This window comes from Electrona antarctica (genome assembly GCF_951216825.1).
Source record: "Electrona antarctica genome assembly, chromosome: 22".
Taxonomy (NCBI): Eukaryota; Metazoa; Chordata; class Actinopteri; order Myctophiformes; family Myctophidae; genus Electrona; species Electrona antarctica.
The window spans coordinates 10,023,988-10,038,569 of record NC_136805.1 but is presented as its reverse complement, the minus strand read 5'-3'; the positions used below and the strand labels follow the sequence as shown (position 1 = coordinate 10,038,569).

Sequence of the window (14,582 nt, the reverse complement as noted above, 5' to 3'; positions counted from 1 at the left end):
TGGACAAAAAGATATATGAAAACATTTCCATTCCATGGTTTAAAGGTATATTCAGTGATTTCACTTACTTCAAATATCACTTCTTTTTTTGTTTTGTGGTGATAATCCTCCCTACTATAGAGTGTGCTGACCATATAAGGAGTTCCTCCCTGTCTCCAGTTAACCCCTGAGGTCAAAAAACCTAGGTTTCGTTTTTGGCTAGGTGGCCCAGCCTTCATCCAATCAGGATAGAGGGGCCTTCCGCCAATCATGATCGAGCGGGCCTTGGTGTGCGTGCTGTTAGCCTGTCGTGTCCCCCCCCCCCACTGTAGTGTGTGCATGTGCACATCTTGTTACCGGGGCGGCCCGGGGGGTTTTCCAAATCATCCAAATCACTGAATGCTCCTTTAACTGCTGCCACTTACTTGGCTGAGCCTGTGACCAGTCACCGTTTACTTGTTATTGCTGTGTGAACTTGTCTGGGGGACACTCTATTGTCTTTCACGAGCCAACAAATAAAGTCCCTTTCTCTGAAGTCCCCCGCGGTTTCACTTCCCTTCATTTTAGCACATTAACACTCTATAAACAACGGATGTTATTGGCTGGGGAACAAGCCAACAGGGGTGTAGGTCAGATGAGGGTCACCCAGAGAGCATGGACAACAAGAATGTTACACACTGCCTCATAGGCAAGTGCAGTGGTGGTAAAACTACTCACATTATATACTTAACCCATTTTGACCTGAGATCAGATTCTAAAAATGTCTTCTACATCCTGACAGTTTTCTGAAAAAGCTATGTTTCCATGTCAGTTGTTCTTCGATTTTAAAAAAATAGCAGACCTGCTATTTTTCAATAGCTAAAGCATGACATAATGCTAACACCAAAAGGGGTTCCCGCCCAAAATGGGTTAAATAAAAGTATCAACACTGCAATGTAGAAATACTCTGTTACAAGTAAAAGTCCAAAGTACAAAGTTCAAGTACAAAATAATTGGTATCAAAATATACTTAAAGTACACAAGTAAAAGTGCTGAAAACTGCTCTTTGTCTAGAATTTCACAAGTTTTCTAATGTATGAAATGTATAAAAAATCATTTGAAATGAGCAGATCTACAAGCTCACAATGCATTGCATAGCGACACATTGTGAGCTTGTAGATTGGCCATTTTCAAATGGCTGAGGAGAAATGCTGAGGAAGGCCCACTAGGTCGAAACGCGTTCGCCGTTTGCTCGTCAGAGGTAAACAAATCATTTGAAAAGGACATGTATTGAGTGCTGGGCATTTTCTTCCCTTTCTGTATTTTCAAATGGCTAAAATGTATACAGGGAGGGCTGAAGTGGTTAATTATGTTTTGTAATCATAATAAAAATCTACGTCAACATCCCCACCCGGTCTCTTAGGTCTGCCTCCTCCATCACCCTGAAAGTCCTCCCAGCCTGTCTGTCCACCATGGGGTCAAGAGCTTTCAGCCGCTCTGCCCCCCACCTCTGGAACTCCCTCCCTGACATCAGAAACATGGACTCTATCACCATATTCCAAACTCACCTCAAAACCCACCTGTTTAGGCAGGCATATGGCTGACCTCTGTGTCTTTGTTTTGCTTTTAAACTGTGTTTTTAACCGGTACGGCGACCTTGAGTGCCCTGAAAGGCGCCTTATAAATAAAATGTATTATTATTATTAAATTAAATTAACTAAAGTTTTCAAATAATTGTAGTGGAGTGAAAGTACAATATTTGCCTTTGAGATGTAGAGGAGTAGATGTAAAAATAATGAAAATGGTAAAAATGCTGTAAGTAAGTGCAGTACTCGAGTAGTTACTTTATGCCACTGTGAGTGTGCAGGCGTGCAATATGCAGAGCTCTGTCATATAGGCCCAGCAATATAGTGTACCAGCCTGCCCTCTAGTGACAAGATAGGGTTAATGCAGCTAAAAAGAAAGACTTTTCAACTTATCTTCATAATACTTGGTCCCCACTAATGTTCATGATGAAATAGCACAGTTTTTTTTCTACTAATATATTTCTGTTTCTCATAGGAGGGCTATGGGCAGTTCAGAGATAGAAAACCGTCCACCAGTGACATCATCGTTGGGCAGATTATTATTATTATTATTATATTATTATTAAGTTCCCAATTTCCTCTTGTACTGTATGCAGCCACTAAGTTCTCATGGCTTTGGAGTGAACACGCACGCACGCACGCACGCACGCACGCACGCACGCACGCACGCACACTGCGGTTTAGCCAGTGAGAAAGCCAACTGGACTAGCACAGCGACGTCAGCCAATGGGAGAGTAAACTGGACTAGTGGACTAGCTTGGACATCGATGACAGACTCAGCTTGCGAACATTAGGACCAATTATATAAATATAGGTTAATAAATATTTACCATGACATTTTTAACAGATGTTTGGTCTGGTGTATTATTAGGAGAGTCAAACTCTCTTCAAAGTTCAAACCCTTCACTATTCTCTACCGTTATTATTCTAACTAAACTGTATATTTTACATATACTCACTCCTCCTTCTGATCCAGCGAGAGAGAGTCCCCTCTCAGCCAACCTGCGCACAGGAAGAGTATTGCAATTAACTTAATGGAGAGAATGAACAGAATGAAAGTAAATACACATTAAGTGCCTGAACAGACAGGCAGGTAATTTGTATAATATAATAGTGTCTAGACTGACTACCTTTTCAGTGCTTCAGCCTCCTCCCTCGTCACCACACCATCTGTGACAGCTCGGCCACACTGCTTAGGAGTGCATCCTGGAAGTGTCACAGAACCAAAGAGAACACATAAGTGATGTAGTTCAATTTCTTTTTTTTAATGTTTTTTTTTTGTGGCTTTCGCCTTTATTTTATATTTTTTATGGAGGGATAGACAGTAGGCTGACAGGAAATGGGGAGAGCGATGGGGGGGTGACATGCAGTAAAGGCCACCCACGGCACACTGCCAGACTGGATTACCAGCCAAGGTGCCTGGACCGCTGACGCTGAGCCACGGCCCAGGCCATGTAGTTCCATTTCAATGAACACCACCACCAGACATTGACCCTCATTACCCCTGACCGTGGTCCAGTAACGTTCACTTATCTTAGTACTAGCATCATATCTTCAGTTCTTCACGGAACAATTTCTACCACAGATACTGGAATGTAGGATAGAGGTTACTTCTACACATTCTGTTTCCCTTGAAAAACTTCACCCAGTGTCAATTATAATGTAATCCTGGGCGCTACACTTCCTCTACCAACCTGGGGGGGCAGCGGACTAACCTCATGCTTCCTTCTATGCATGAGGAGTCCAAGCTGCTTCTTTTCACCTGACAGGGGGGAGTTACCCCGTCCGGACGTAACGCATGGAAGGAACACGTTATGCCGACCAGTTCCTTTCCCCTCACCATCAGGCGCCCCGGCTGGCCAGGGCAAGGTAGTTTAGAGACGATCCAACTGCATGTTTTTTGTTAGAGTACCTACCCTAGGGGACACAGGGAGAACATGCAAACTCCACACTGAAGGGCCCTTTCGCCATCCCCGCCTAGGGTATGGGCACTGATGACACGGAGGAGGGAACACGCCCCCAGCGCCCACAGCGTCCCCAGCAGGAATCGAACGCAGGACCTTCTAGCTGTGAGGCGACAGCACTACCGACCCCTAAAAATGACTTCATTTCTATCAATTACACACCCCGTAAAGCCTTGAATTCATGGAGATTGTTTTTGTCGCATTCCTAAGCCAATAATTTGATGACCGGCGGAGACTCAAAGAGTCTCCTACTGACCTGACCGATGACCCGGTCATCAAATTATCCATAATCTTCATAATTGTAATTGAATTGAATTACATAAAATGTAATTGATATAAAATACAGATTTTTTTTTGGTGAACTACAGCTTTAAATTCATTATTTTCTTTCTTGTGGTTTGTCGCAAAGACAAACAATTCACCAGCCCCATGTCGTTTCATTTTGGTCACGTTTTCAACACGTGGCCACCTGTTAACCCATTTATACCTGACGACGATTCTACGAAATGCCTTCTAAATCCTGACAGTTTTCTGAAAAACCCTTGTTTCGGTGTCAGTGGTTCTCAAACTATTTCATGTCAAGGATCCCAGAAATTATATGAAATTGGCTGCCGACCCCCATCTGAAAATATGTTGTTCCAGGGACCCCCCCAGAAGCAAAGATTTGAGTTCAAAACGTTTGCTCTCAGAGAATATACATTCAAAGATTTGCACCACACTTTCACGATTTTTCTAGCAGATCTACAAGCTCGTAGCGCTGCACTCGGTGCCGCGCTATGAGCTTGTAGATCTGCTATTTTTCAATAGCTAAAGCATAACATAAACACGACACTGGCAAACTCACCGGGGTAGCGCTTATAGTTCTCATAATCCGCGGAGCACGGCACGCTGTAGACCCTGGGCTGGGACACCTGTTCCTTCCATCTGACCAGAGTCTCTGTGATCTCGCGGTCCACCATCGTTATGTAGAACCACGTTCCGAGTCCACCGACACACACCGCCCCGAGCAGCAGGAGGAGCAGAGGCACTCTGGTGCCTCTCCAAGCCGACGCCTGCCGCAGAGCGTTACCCCTGAGAGACGAGAGAGAGAAGAAAGCATGTAAATGGTAAACCGTGCATTTATATAGCGCCTTTATCCAAGGAGCTTTACATAGATTGTGCATTACATTCACCCATTCACACACACATTCATACACCGATGGCGGCAGAAACCATGCAAGGCACCAATCAGCACATCGGGAGCAATTAGGGGTTCAGTGCCTTGTTCAAGGACACTTCGACAGTAACTCTGGGGGAGCCCGGGTTCCAATACCATCGGCGGTTACCAATACCATCCAGCCACTCTACCCCTGAGCCACCGCCGCCCCTGTGGACCAGGGGTGGGCAACTTTGATGATGGAGAGGGCCACTAATATATTTCCGCACTCACTCTGAGGGGCCACATTGCATTATTACTGTCCTAGCAAAAATAGCCGATCTACAAGCTCAAAACACGTCGCAGCTTGTAGGTCAGCTAATTTTGCTATTTTTCAATTGGAATCCTGAAAAGTAACATTTTTATTTAATTTCAAATGCCTTTCATTATAGTTATGTTAGCTTTATAAACTAAATCCAAATAGATTGGACAAAAAAAAGTAAAATAACATTTTAATACTACTCATTAAGGCTTAATGAGTAGTATTAAAATGTTATTGTCTTTAGTAGCTTAATAATGATTAAGCTACTAATTTAGACTGAAGTAATTAAAGCGGGTCATGATTGTAAATCAATAATATATCAGTATTCTGATATTAACCTGAGGGCCATATTAAGTGGCCCTCAGGCTCAGGGCCACATGCAGGTGGGGGCTGCATGTGGCCCCCGGGCCGCCAGTTGCCCATGTATGATATGGACTGGAGCACTTCTAGGACTATCACAAACGGTCTCAACCTGTGGGCCGGGACCCCCAGAGGGGACCTTTCCGATACCTAAAAATCACACTTGTGTGAAGTGAGTGGCGCCTGCAGGTAATGTTTGTTTAAAGTGCTCTAAAAAAAACATTAAAAGTCCATAGACTTGGCTGCTATATGACGCAATTTCAAAAGCCAGACGTTGGAGGGGATGATAATTAAATGAAATTTAAAAGAATACCATTACTGCATCAAAAGTGATCAATAAACTATACTATACAAACTGGTCAAACATTGGCCATATTGTCAAATAAGTTAATAACATAAGAAAGAGGCAGAAATAGTGAAAATAGCCGATCTACAAGCTAGGTTGTGAGCTTGTAGATAGGCTATGTACCTGTGGAACCGAGTCAAACTAAATGTAATGCCCCAAATCCAAGTGCGTGTCAGTGTGGGGTTCCCCCAGTTCAAATATGATTTGTGTGTGTGTGTGTGTGTGTGTGTGTGGGTGTGTGTGTGTGTGTGTGTGTGTGTGTGTGTGGGTGGTGGCCTGAAAAGAGTGGTTCTCAAACCTATCTGAAAATATTTTGTGCCAGAAAGTCCCATACAAGATTTACAGTATGTCATTAAAATGTTTCAGAAATATCCCAAAATTGTTCACACTTTTTTTTGCAAGATTACTTGAAAATGGCATATGTACAAGCTCACGTCACATCGCATTATTTTTGTCGCATTTTGTGGGGGTCGTGGCCTGAAAAGGGTGGTTCTCAAACCTTTTCCATGTTAAGGACCCCCATATTGATATATATTTGGCCATGGACTTCCATCTGAAAATATTTTGTGCCAGAAAGTCCCATACAAGATTTACAGTATGTCATTAAAATGTTTCAGAAATATCCCAAATTAGTTTTTTGCAAGATTTCTTGAAAATGGCATATGTACAATAACAAGCTCACAACATGTCACATCGCATTATTTTCAAATGTATGCTGATGTATAGTACAGTTATACAGTTCAAGTTTTAAACTGATTTTGATGCCTTTAGCTGGGGACGCCCCCCAAGGACCCCTGGGGGTCCCTATAGACCCCACTTTGAGAACCACTGAGATACACAACACCTATCTATTCTCAATGTTAAGATGCATTGTTGGTAGGTAGGCACCCCTTCAACCACACAAGCAGAATCATTAATCACTGCTTACAACTGATTTACAACTATCCAAATGAGGGTGAAACAGAAAGACGAGAGAGAGATTGAGAGAGAGAGAGAGAGATAGAGAAGAGGTGAGGTGAGGTGGATATTTGGTTTAATGCCTTTGCATTAGAGCTACAACTATGGACCAGAGCTATAGTTTAAGGTTATGGTCACAGCTTAAGAATGGATGTGACTGACATACTGATCACCATCATCCCAGAAGAGAATGTCCCGCTGGGGGGCATGCAGACACCAACCAAACCCAAATGCCTATAAAACTTCAAGATACTATTGTATCTTGAATAAGTAACAGCCTAAAACCATAATAATACACGCCATTGGACGCGTATGTCTATTCATATGAGCTATATATTTTGCAACACAGAAATGATGACTTACCTTTTGATTTTCCTTTCAATCCCATTTGCATCTGGAACTTTGGGATTTCCTCGCCGTTGCACTGTCATGATAGATTCCAGCTTGTTGTTGCGTTATGCATTAATAACCAGAATAACGGGGAAAAGACGCTGATTGTCCCCTCCTGTACGAGCATTCAGCCAAACGAGTTGTTGGTACCTACAGTTGGTACAGTTGGTACCATGGATGGATGCTTTGGTTCAGGTTTGGTTCAAGAATTGTGTTTTACTTCCTGTGTACCGCGTAGCAGCTCCTCCCATTGGTCCCAATTCCCTGGAGCAGCGAAACGTTTTGATTGGCCCACATCATCGACTTAATACAAAGATATAAAGTGCATAGCCTGAACTATAACACACAGAAACACTTAATGTAACTTAATCTGTTTTTTAATTTTAATTTCCATATTAAAATCTAATGTCAATTATATATTTGTATTTTATTATTTCAACTGTATGATTATTGTTTGTTGAACTTAATGAAAATATACAAATACAAAAAAAAACGAATTGTTGTCTACTGTGATTCGTTACCCTAAGAGCTGCTCTTAAATATTATTTCACCCCCGGAAATACATAAATGTAAAGAAAAATCAACGACAGCCGCATCGATTGCTCGGTGTCATTTTTAAGGCTAAATGAATCGATTGCCTACACACACCAGGATGTAAAGCAGAGTGAATTGATCATCGTAATGAATGTGAGTTAATACATTATAGTGTCACCATTTCTCGCACCGTTGCACGGTCTTGTTTATCGATCGTATTCCTTCCTGGTGGGTCAGTCAGTGCAAGCAAGCTTGAGACAGGGATGACGTTTTCACCATGGCCGAAAGGAAAGAAGCTAGTTCACCTGGATCTGAAAGGGGCTCCCCCAAGGATTGAATACCTTCACAAGGTGAGCAGGTCCCTGAAACAGTCCTGCCATTTCACACAGCATAGTTTTGATAGTGTGTAATAACACTGTTATTGATGAATCATGATAAATAATACCTATGTCTGAACAGAGCAGAGAGGCCAGTTGTTGTGTTGGTTTGAGTATGACTCTCTCCTGAGTGAGTGAAATGTGTTTTATTTTCATTTTTCACCATCATGTCCTCCACACAGCTGATCGACTTGTTCTCTCAGCTGGGAGCTGATGGCCTTCTGGTCGAGTATGAGGATATGTTTCCTTATGAAGGGCAGTTGAACCTGCTGCAGGCAACAGTCCATCCTGCTTACAGGTGAGGTGAGGTGAGGTGAGGTGTGTGTGTGGTGCGCACCCTCAGTCCTCAGACAGTTTATGACTTGCTTATTGACCCACAATGTGAGGTAATAAAACTGCAATTCTTACCTGGACTGAACTCACTATGCTCTCTTAAGAGAAAACACTTCATGCAAAAGCTCACCCTGTCATGAAGATATAATTTGATAAAATGATAGGCTGGTCATTTAACCCATTTACACCTGAGGCCAATTCTACAAAATGTCTCCTAAATCAGACTGAAAAGCATGTTGCTATATCAGTGGTTCTCAAACTTTTTTAACACATTTTATTTGGCCGCAGATTATCTCAAAATATTTTGTTCCAGGGCAAGTATGAGTTAAAAATGTTCACTTTTTGAATAGCCAAATAAATCTAAAACGGCACGGATGCTTCAATGGGTTAATGACCAGCCTCAGGTATGGGGACTGACATTGTATTGACCTACTGCTGTCTATTCATTTTTGTTTTGCAGTCACGAGGAGGTCCTGTCCTTGCAGGATGTTGCCAGATCCAGAGGGTTGGAGGTCATTCCTCTGGTGCAGACCTTTGGTCACATGGAGGTGAGGCAATCAGTTCAAATTGCAATTCAAAAGGAGCTTTATTGGCATGAGAAGTGTCAAAGTCAAAACATAATAAACAATTAAAACAAAGAAGTGGGGCAAGCGTGTACAGTTGGAGGGGACGTACAGCATTGTGTTAAACAGAGATATGTCACATTCCAGTGTTATATGCATGTTTTATATAAAGGGTATAAAGCTTTTTTGAAACAAAGTCACTTTTGTGACAATTGGCAGCATTTCCCCGAAACTATTTAAATAGTATACAAAAAGCCTTAGATTTAAAATGTGTGTAAAGGTAGCAGCTCTTACTGTATGTGCAGTATGTCTATGTCAGTGTTGGAAAGCCAATGGTTAGTAGTCCTTAGAGTGGTTGTATTCCATTGGCTAACCTTTATCACAAATCCTGCTGTCCACAATCTACACTACAGAGTAGCTCTGGTCCATAGCCTTCTACTGCTTCTACGATTCTGCCCTGCAGTATAAGGCTATGGGACTTTCAGTTTTAAATCTCAAATCGAAATCAGACCAGCCTCTCCTCTTTAGCGTATTTTAAAAGAAAGTTTTTGCTACTCACCAAAACAAAGGCGGGTCATTAGAAAGCCTACTTTCCTTAGTGGACGCACTCTGAGCCCCCCACCACACGTATAAACGGTACTTTTTGGCCAGAAAGAGATTTTTTTTTCACCAGTAGCAAAAACGTTCTTTTAAAATACGCTAAAGAGGAGAGGCTGGTCTGATTTCGATTTGAAATTTAAAACTGAAAGTCCCATAGCCTTATACTGCAGGGCAGAATCGTAGAAGCAGTAGAATGCTATGGACCAGAGCTAACTACAGAGTATCCATTGTCTCTAGAATAGAAGAGACTACAGAATTGTTCTTAACAGTTAACACCCACCTCTCTCTTGCACGTTTGTACACACACACACACACACACACACACACACACACACACACACACACACACACACACACACACACACACACACACACACACACACACACACACACACACACACACACACACACACACACACACACACACACACACACACACACACACACACCTTCCACTCATTCCTTCCTGCTTGCCTTCCTCCTTTTACTGTGTCCATTCAACAGGAGCTGGGAATACAACCCATACATGTCATATTGTCTTTGTTTCCCTGCTGCCGCTGTAGTTTGTGTTGAAGCACCCGTCCATGCTGGGCCTCAGAGAGGTGGGCCACTGCCTGGGCACCCTGAATCCCCACAGAGAGGACGGGCTGAAGCTAGTGTTGGAGATGTTAAGGCAGGTGGTGGAGCGCCATCCAGGCCTCAGCACGCTGCACATCGGAGCGGACGAGGTGAAGACTTTGATCATGAAGATCGGAGTGAAAGAAATACGTAGTCCAATTTAAAAACCCATTCAACAAAATGGCTTCTAGATCAGTAGTTCTCACGCTTTAAAGATTTTTCAAAAAAATTCAAAAATAGCAGATGTGCAAGCTCGCATTGTGGCACAAAGTGATGCACTGTGAGCTTGTATATCTGCTATTTTTGAATAGCCAGCACACAAAATCTAACGTGACACAGATTCTTTCCCGGTTTGAATGTTCTGTGAATTAGCAATTGGCATCGATTAGCACTGTATCTTATTATTATTAATATTATAGCGTATAACAACCTACCGTAATTAAGGGTCACACTTTACTTGAGCATGCAAATTCATACACTTACATAATTAGCCCTTTATTAATGATGAACTCACACATTCATTCATTAAGTTATCATGAACTCATCGTTTACTCCTGTTCCTCAATCCTCACCATTAACTAATGGTGAACTTGACCAAGTGCGATATGTCATTATTAGTGAAGGAGTGAAGCGAGGACTCGAGGGTCTGTCTCTACTTTGTATCTACAGTCTTCGTGCGCGGCTGAGATCGATAAGACACTCTCTCTGTCCCGTGTGTCCCAGGTGTATCTGCTCGGTGAGGGGGAGGAGTCTAAACTCTGGTTGTCCACACCTGGCCGTACGGTGGAGCAGCTCTTCCTGGGTCATGTGACCAGGGTGGCCAAGGCCGTCAAGGAGGCGTGGCCTCACTTGAACCTCGTCATGTGGGATGACATGATGAGAGGGATGAACCATGACACTCTAAAGGGTGAGGGTAGGGCCATTTTTGAAACTATCTCCTCACCACTCGCCCTACACACTTCCACTCGGTTTGAGCATAGATATATAAATAATAGAGACGCAATGCAATGCAAATGGATGGGAGGGGAATTCCAGTATCGTCTCTATTATTTATACATCTATGCTCAAACCGAGTGGAAGTGTGTAGGGCGAGTGGCGAGGAGCTAGTTTCAAAAAGGGGGTAGGGGTCTTGTTTTGCGTACCGTGGCACACCAAGGTACACTTGTTTTTATAGTGACAATAGCCAATCTACTGTACAAGCACACAACGCGTGTAGATTTATTTTTGAAAAATGTGTGTGGGAGAGAACAATAAAAATAAATCCCAAAACAGGTTGAAATATATTTTTTACTGTATGGAATTTGGGTATTAGGGAATGATACTATAGCACTACTATAGGGAATACTGATATAGCAAATCTAAAAGATAATTCATACCGTTTTATATAGTTGTACAACATTGCAATAATGTGTTTAATGCAATACAAAAATCTGTTTGATTCCTGTGTGAAATTGCATCCTTTTTTTTTCTCTTCTTTTTTCACCTGACAGCTAGTGGTCTAGTAGGTTTGGTCCAGCCCATGTTGTGGGACTACGGCCCTGCTCTGGATGTGGACACGACTGGTAGGAACCCCAGCATAAACTTTGACACCATGTAAAGTTAACTACTTATGCCCTGTTTCAGCCGTATGATGGTGTCGTGCTGTGGAAGTGGGCGATCTACAGTACAACGATCCACAACGTGTCACGTTGCAATGCATTATGAGCTTGTACAGCCGTACAAGGCAAGCTCATAATGTAGCAGTAGCTGCAAATATGCCATTTTCACTATTTTGAAAATGGTTCAATAAAGTGGTTATTGTGAACATTATATGGAGGCGTGAATCGTGATGTCACGAGGCGTGACCATATATGGAGGCGTGGGGTGACTAACTGACGGACGGGAGATGCAGGTTTTCATAGTAAATGTGACCTACGGTCGTAACAATATTACGAAAATCCCAGATTACAATATCGATATATTGCCCAGCTCACAATTAATGGCATCGGATTATACATTTTCACCCGCCTTTATGGTGGTTTGATGGCAAACTGTGCATACTAATACATTATTATTACTGACATATTGACGTACATTAATTTGACCACTCTCGTGTCCACAGTGTCTCTGTTGGAGAAGTACAGCGGTGCCGGTCTGTCGACGGTGTGGGCAGCTAGCGCCTTTAAAGGCTCCACCAGTGTCCACACCAACGTGGCCCTTACCCAGAGACACGTGGACAACCACCTGCAGTGGCTGAAGGTGGCAGACACCATCTCCCCGGCCGTACACCTCCAGGGCATTGCTCTGACCGGCTGGCAAAGGTAACAATGTACTTCAAAATTATTCTCAAACTGTACTTCTTCATTTCAAAGAACCCCCGCAGTTCACTATGCATTAGGCCAGGGGTTCTCAACCCGTGGGTCGCGACCCCTCTGGGGGTCGCCAAATTATTTTGGGGGGTCCCCAAACTATTTTCTTTGCAACTGAATGGCTGGAAAATGGAAATGAAGAGTTTACATATAGTACACATATACACCTTCCCTAATGATTATCTGGTTTCAGTATTTATTTATGGTGTATTGTCTCTATTATTAAGGTTATTGTAGCAGTCAATTTATATTGGGGGCCGGGAGGGGGCGGAGCGGGGGTCCTGAGACACTGCCAAAGCATCTCTGGGGGTCCCCGGCCAAAAACGTTGAGAACCCCTGCATTAGGCCACGGACCCCCATAACTCTTTTGAACACTCAAGAGTTACCAACATTTAGCTGTGTACCTGCTGGAACCTCCCCAATGACCCCTGGGGGTCAACGTTCACTATGAGAACCACTGCTATAGTTCATTAGTATATTCAACCATTATTAGTATATTCAACCATTTGCTGTACATCAAAGTGGGGGGAAATAACCAAATTCAATGTTCGCCTATTTTCATCAAATGTCATCCTATTTCTGGGGGTTAAACCTTTTTTGTATTGCACTTTTCAGTGGATTTTGAAAACGGCACATAATTGTATTCTTAACATAGGATAGTACTAGAGGAATTAATATGTGGGTTTTACCTCGCAAGTGGTCTGTATTCACTTTTATTTCCTGGCCATGCAAGGTACGATCATCTGTCAGTGCTGTGTGAGCTGATTCCACTGGCATTGCCATCCCTAGCAGCCTGCCTGCAGACTCTCATCCATGGACAATTCAGTTTGGAGGTTCAAGCCAATGTGACCGAGATCCTAGGTGTTTCCTCGGTGGAAGCTGAGAAAATAGAGAGGTGAGAGTCAGCCTGAGATACAATTTGCTGCACTGCTATCATAACAATGTAAAACTAAAAAGACATGTGACTGGATCTTGTCCCCTGTGCAGCCATGTTGATGACTCATCGTTTCCTGGTGGCAGACTGGCTGCGGTGATTGTAGAGCTCGTATCGATACTAAACTCGAATGATATTTGTGGTTTTGAAAACAACATGTGAGTAAAAAAGGCAATGATGTTAGCTCATTTCAGTCTCTTCCACTACAGTACAATACATAGGTTTAAAGAGTGATATATTTTGGTTAAAACAAAAACTTATTTTATTGTATTCTTTTTGTTAAAAGGTTAAAGCACTATATTCTGATAGTAATCATTGTAGGACTCCCCCTCTTTCCAGCTCATCATTTTCTGTAAAATTACCACCGCTGAAGTGCCCTTGAGCAAGGCATTGAACCCCTACCATGAAATGTTCTATGAGCAGGGTGTGGCTGTAAACAAGCATCTCGAGCTTAGTCCACTTCCCTGGGTAAACAAAGAACTTTGCTTTGCTTCCAGTTTTGTCTGCTCGTCTCTTTGTATCATTATCGTATCATATTATCACTTGATTAATCTGTATACTGTGTTCTCTCTCTGATCGGATAACATTGGTGTCCTGACCTGAACATGTATTTTCTGCTTACTGAAGAGCTGGAGACGGGGAGACCCTTGCTACTGAACAAACACGCAATGATTACTATCTGAATATAACCACAAATATCACTTACCATACCTTTTTAATTGGGGCATCAAATATTCAATATTCTTACTGCGATATGCACATACAGTAATAAGCGGCAATTTTCATGTTAGACCTACACTGTAACGTGAATAATTCTGTATGCCTTTGCTACTGTAGGTATGTAAGAGGGTGGCTTTCTCCTTACCACCGACAGAGGAAAACAGTCAGCCCTCTTATCACCATGCAGATTCGAACCTCAGCGACTGAGTAAGCTTGAATCTTAGTTCCATCCATATCTTCCCCATCTGTTTTTTTTTTCAAATTATGCCTAAAAATATATATATTCTATTTTCAGGTTGTTGAATATTTTGGAGCAGAAAGCGACCACAGTGAGGGAGGAGATGGAACGTCTTTACCCACTGGCCACAGCCCAGGAGTGGATCGAGCAGCACGTTACCCCAGTAGTGGCTCCCATACAGAAGATTGTAGAGGATATCACGGCCTGTCTGCTGGAGATGACGGCCCAACACAGCCTCCCAGCTCTGGCTGAGCAGCCCAAGTGACCCAGAGGGCTTGTGAGAATGAGGATAGGAAAGG

The 14,582-nt window shown here is 42.8% G+C and overlaps 2 protein-coding genes across 2 annotated transcripts in view; one reads left to right on the top strand and one right to left on the bottom strand.

The window, feature by feature from the left end:
• ogfod3 (2-oxoglutarate and iron dependent oxygenase domain containing 3) overlaps positions 1–7,226 on the bottom strand; it is a 32,438-nt gene extending 25,212 nt beyond the window's left edge. The window contains exons 1-4 of the mRNA XM_079493485.1: positions 6,992–7,226; positions 4,353–4,579; positions 2,675–2,750; positions 2,504–2,546 (exon numbers count right to left, since the gene is read on the bottom strand). Of these exons, the coding sequence (XP_079349611.1) occupies positions 2,504–2,546; positions 2,675–2,750; positions 4,353–4,579; positions 6,992–7,059 (414 nt within the window). The 5' untranslated portion in view covers positions 7,060–7,226. The remainder of the gene's footprint in view (positions 1–2,503; positions 2,547–2,674; positions 2,751–4,352; positions 4,580–6,991) is intronic.
• Positions 7,227–7,678: 452 nt separating this feature from the next.
• hexd (hexosaminidase d) lies at positions 7,679–14,567 on the top strand. The gene is made up of 11 exons (XM_079491812.1): positions 7,679–7,902; positions 8,112–8,227; positions 8,723–8,810; positions 9,989–10,153; positions 10,767–10,950; positions 11,534–11,605; positions 12,145–12,343; positions 13,125–13,286; positions 13,379–13,483; positions 14,163–14,252; positions 14,341–14,567. The coding sequence occupies exons 1-11, from the start codon at positions 7,816–7,818 to the stop codon at positions 14,546–14,548; spliced, it is 1,476 nt and encodes a 491-aa protein (XP_079347938.1). The 5' UTR covers positions 7,679–7,815; the 3' UTR covers positions 14,549–14,567.
• The last annotated feature ends 15 nt before the right edge of the window (positions 14,568–14,582 follow it).

Excerpts from the sequence above, each read along its gene's own strand:
- hexd (XM_079491812.1), top strand. The coding sequence starts at position 7,816 with ATGACGTTTTCACCATGGCCGAAAGGAAAGAAGCTAGTTCACCTGGAT. Across the intron at positions 10,951-11,533 it reads GAACCATGACACTCTAAAGG|CTAGTGGTCTAGTAGGTTTG; the intron begins GTGAGGGTAGGG and ends TTCACCTGACAG. Across the intron at positions 13,287-13,378 it reads GAAGCTGAGAAAATAGAGAG|CCATGTTGATGACTCATCGT; the intron begins GTGAGAGTCAGC and ends TCCCCTGTGCAG.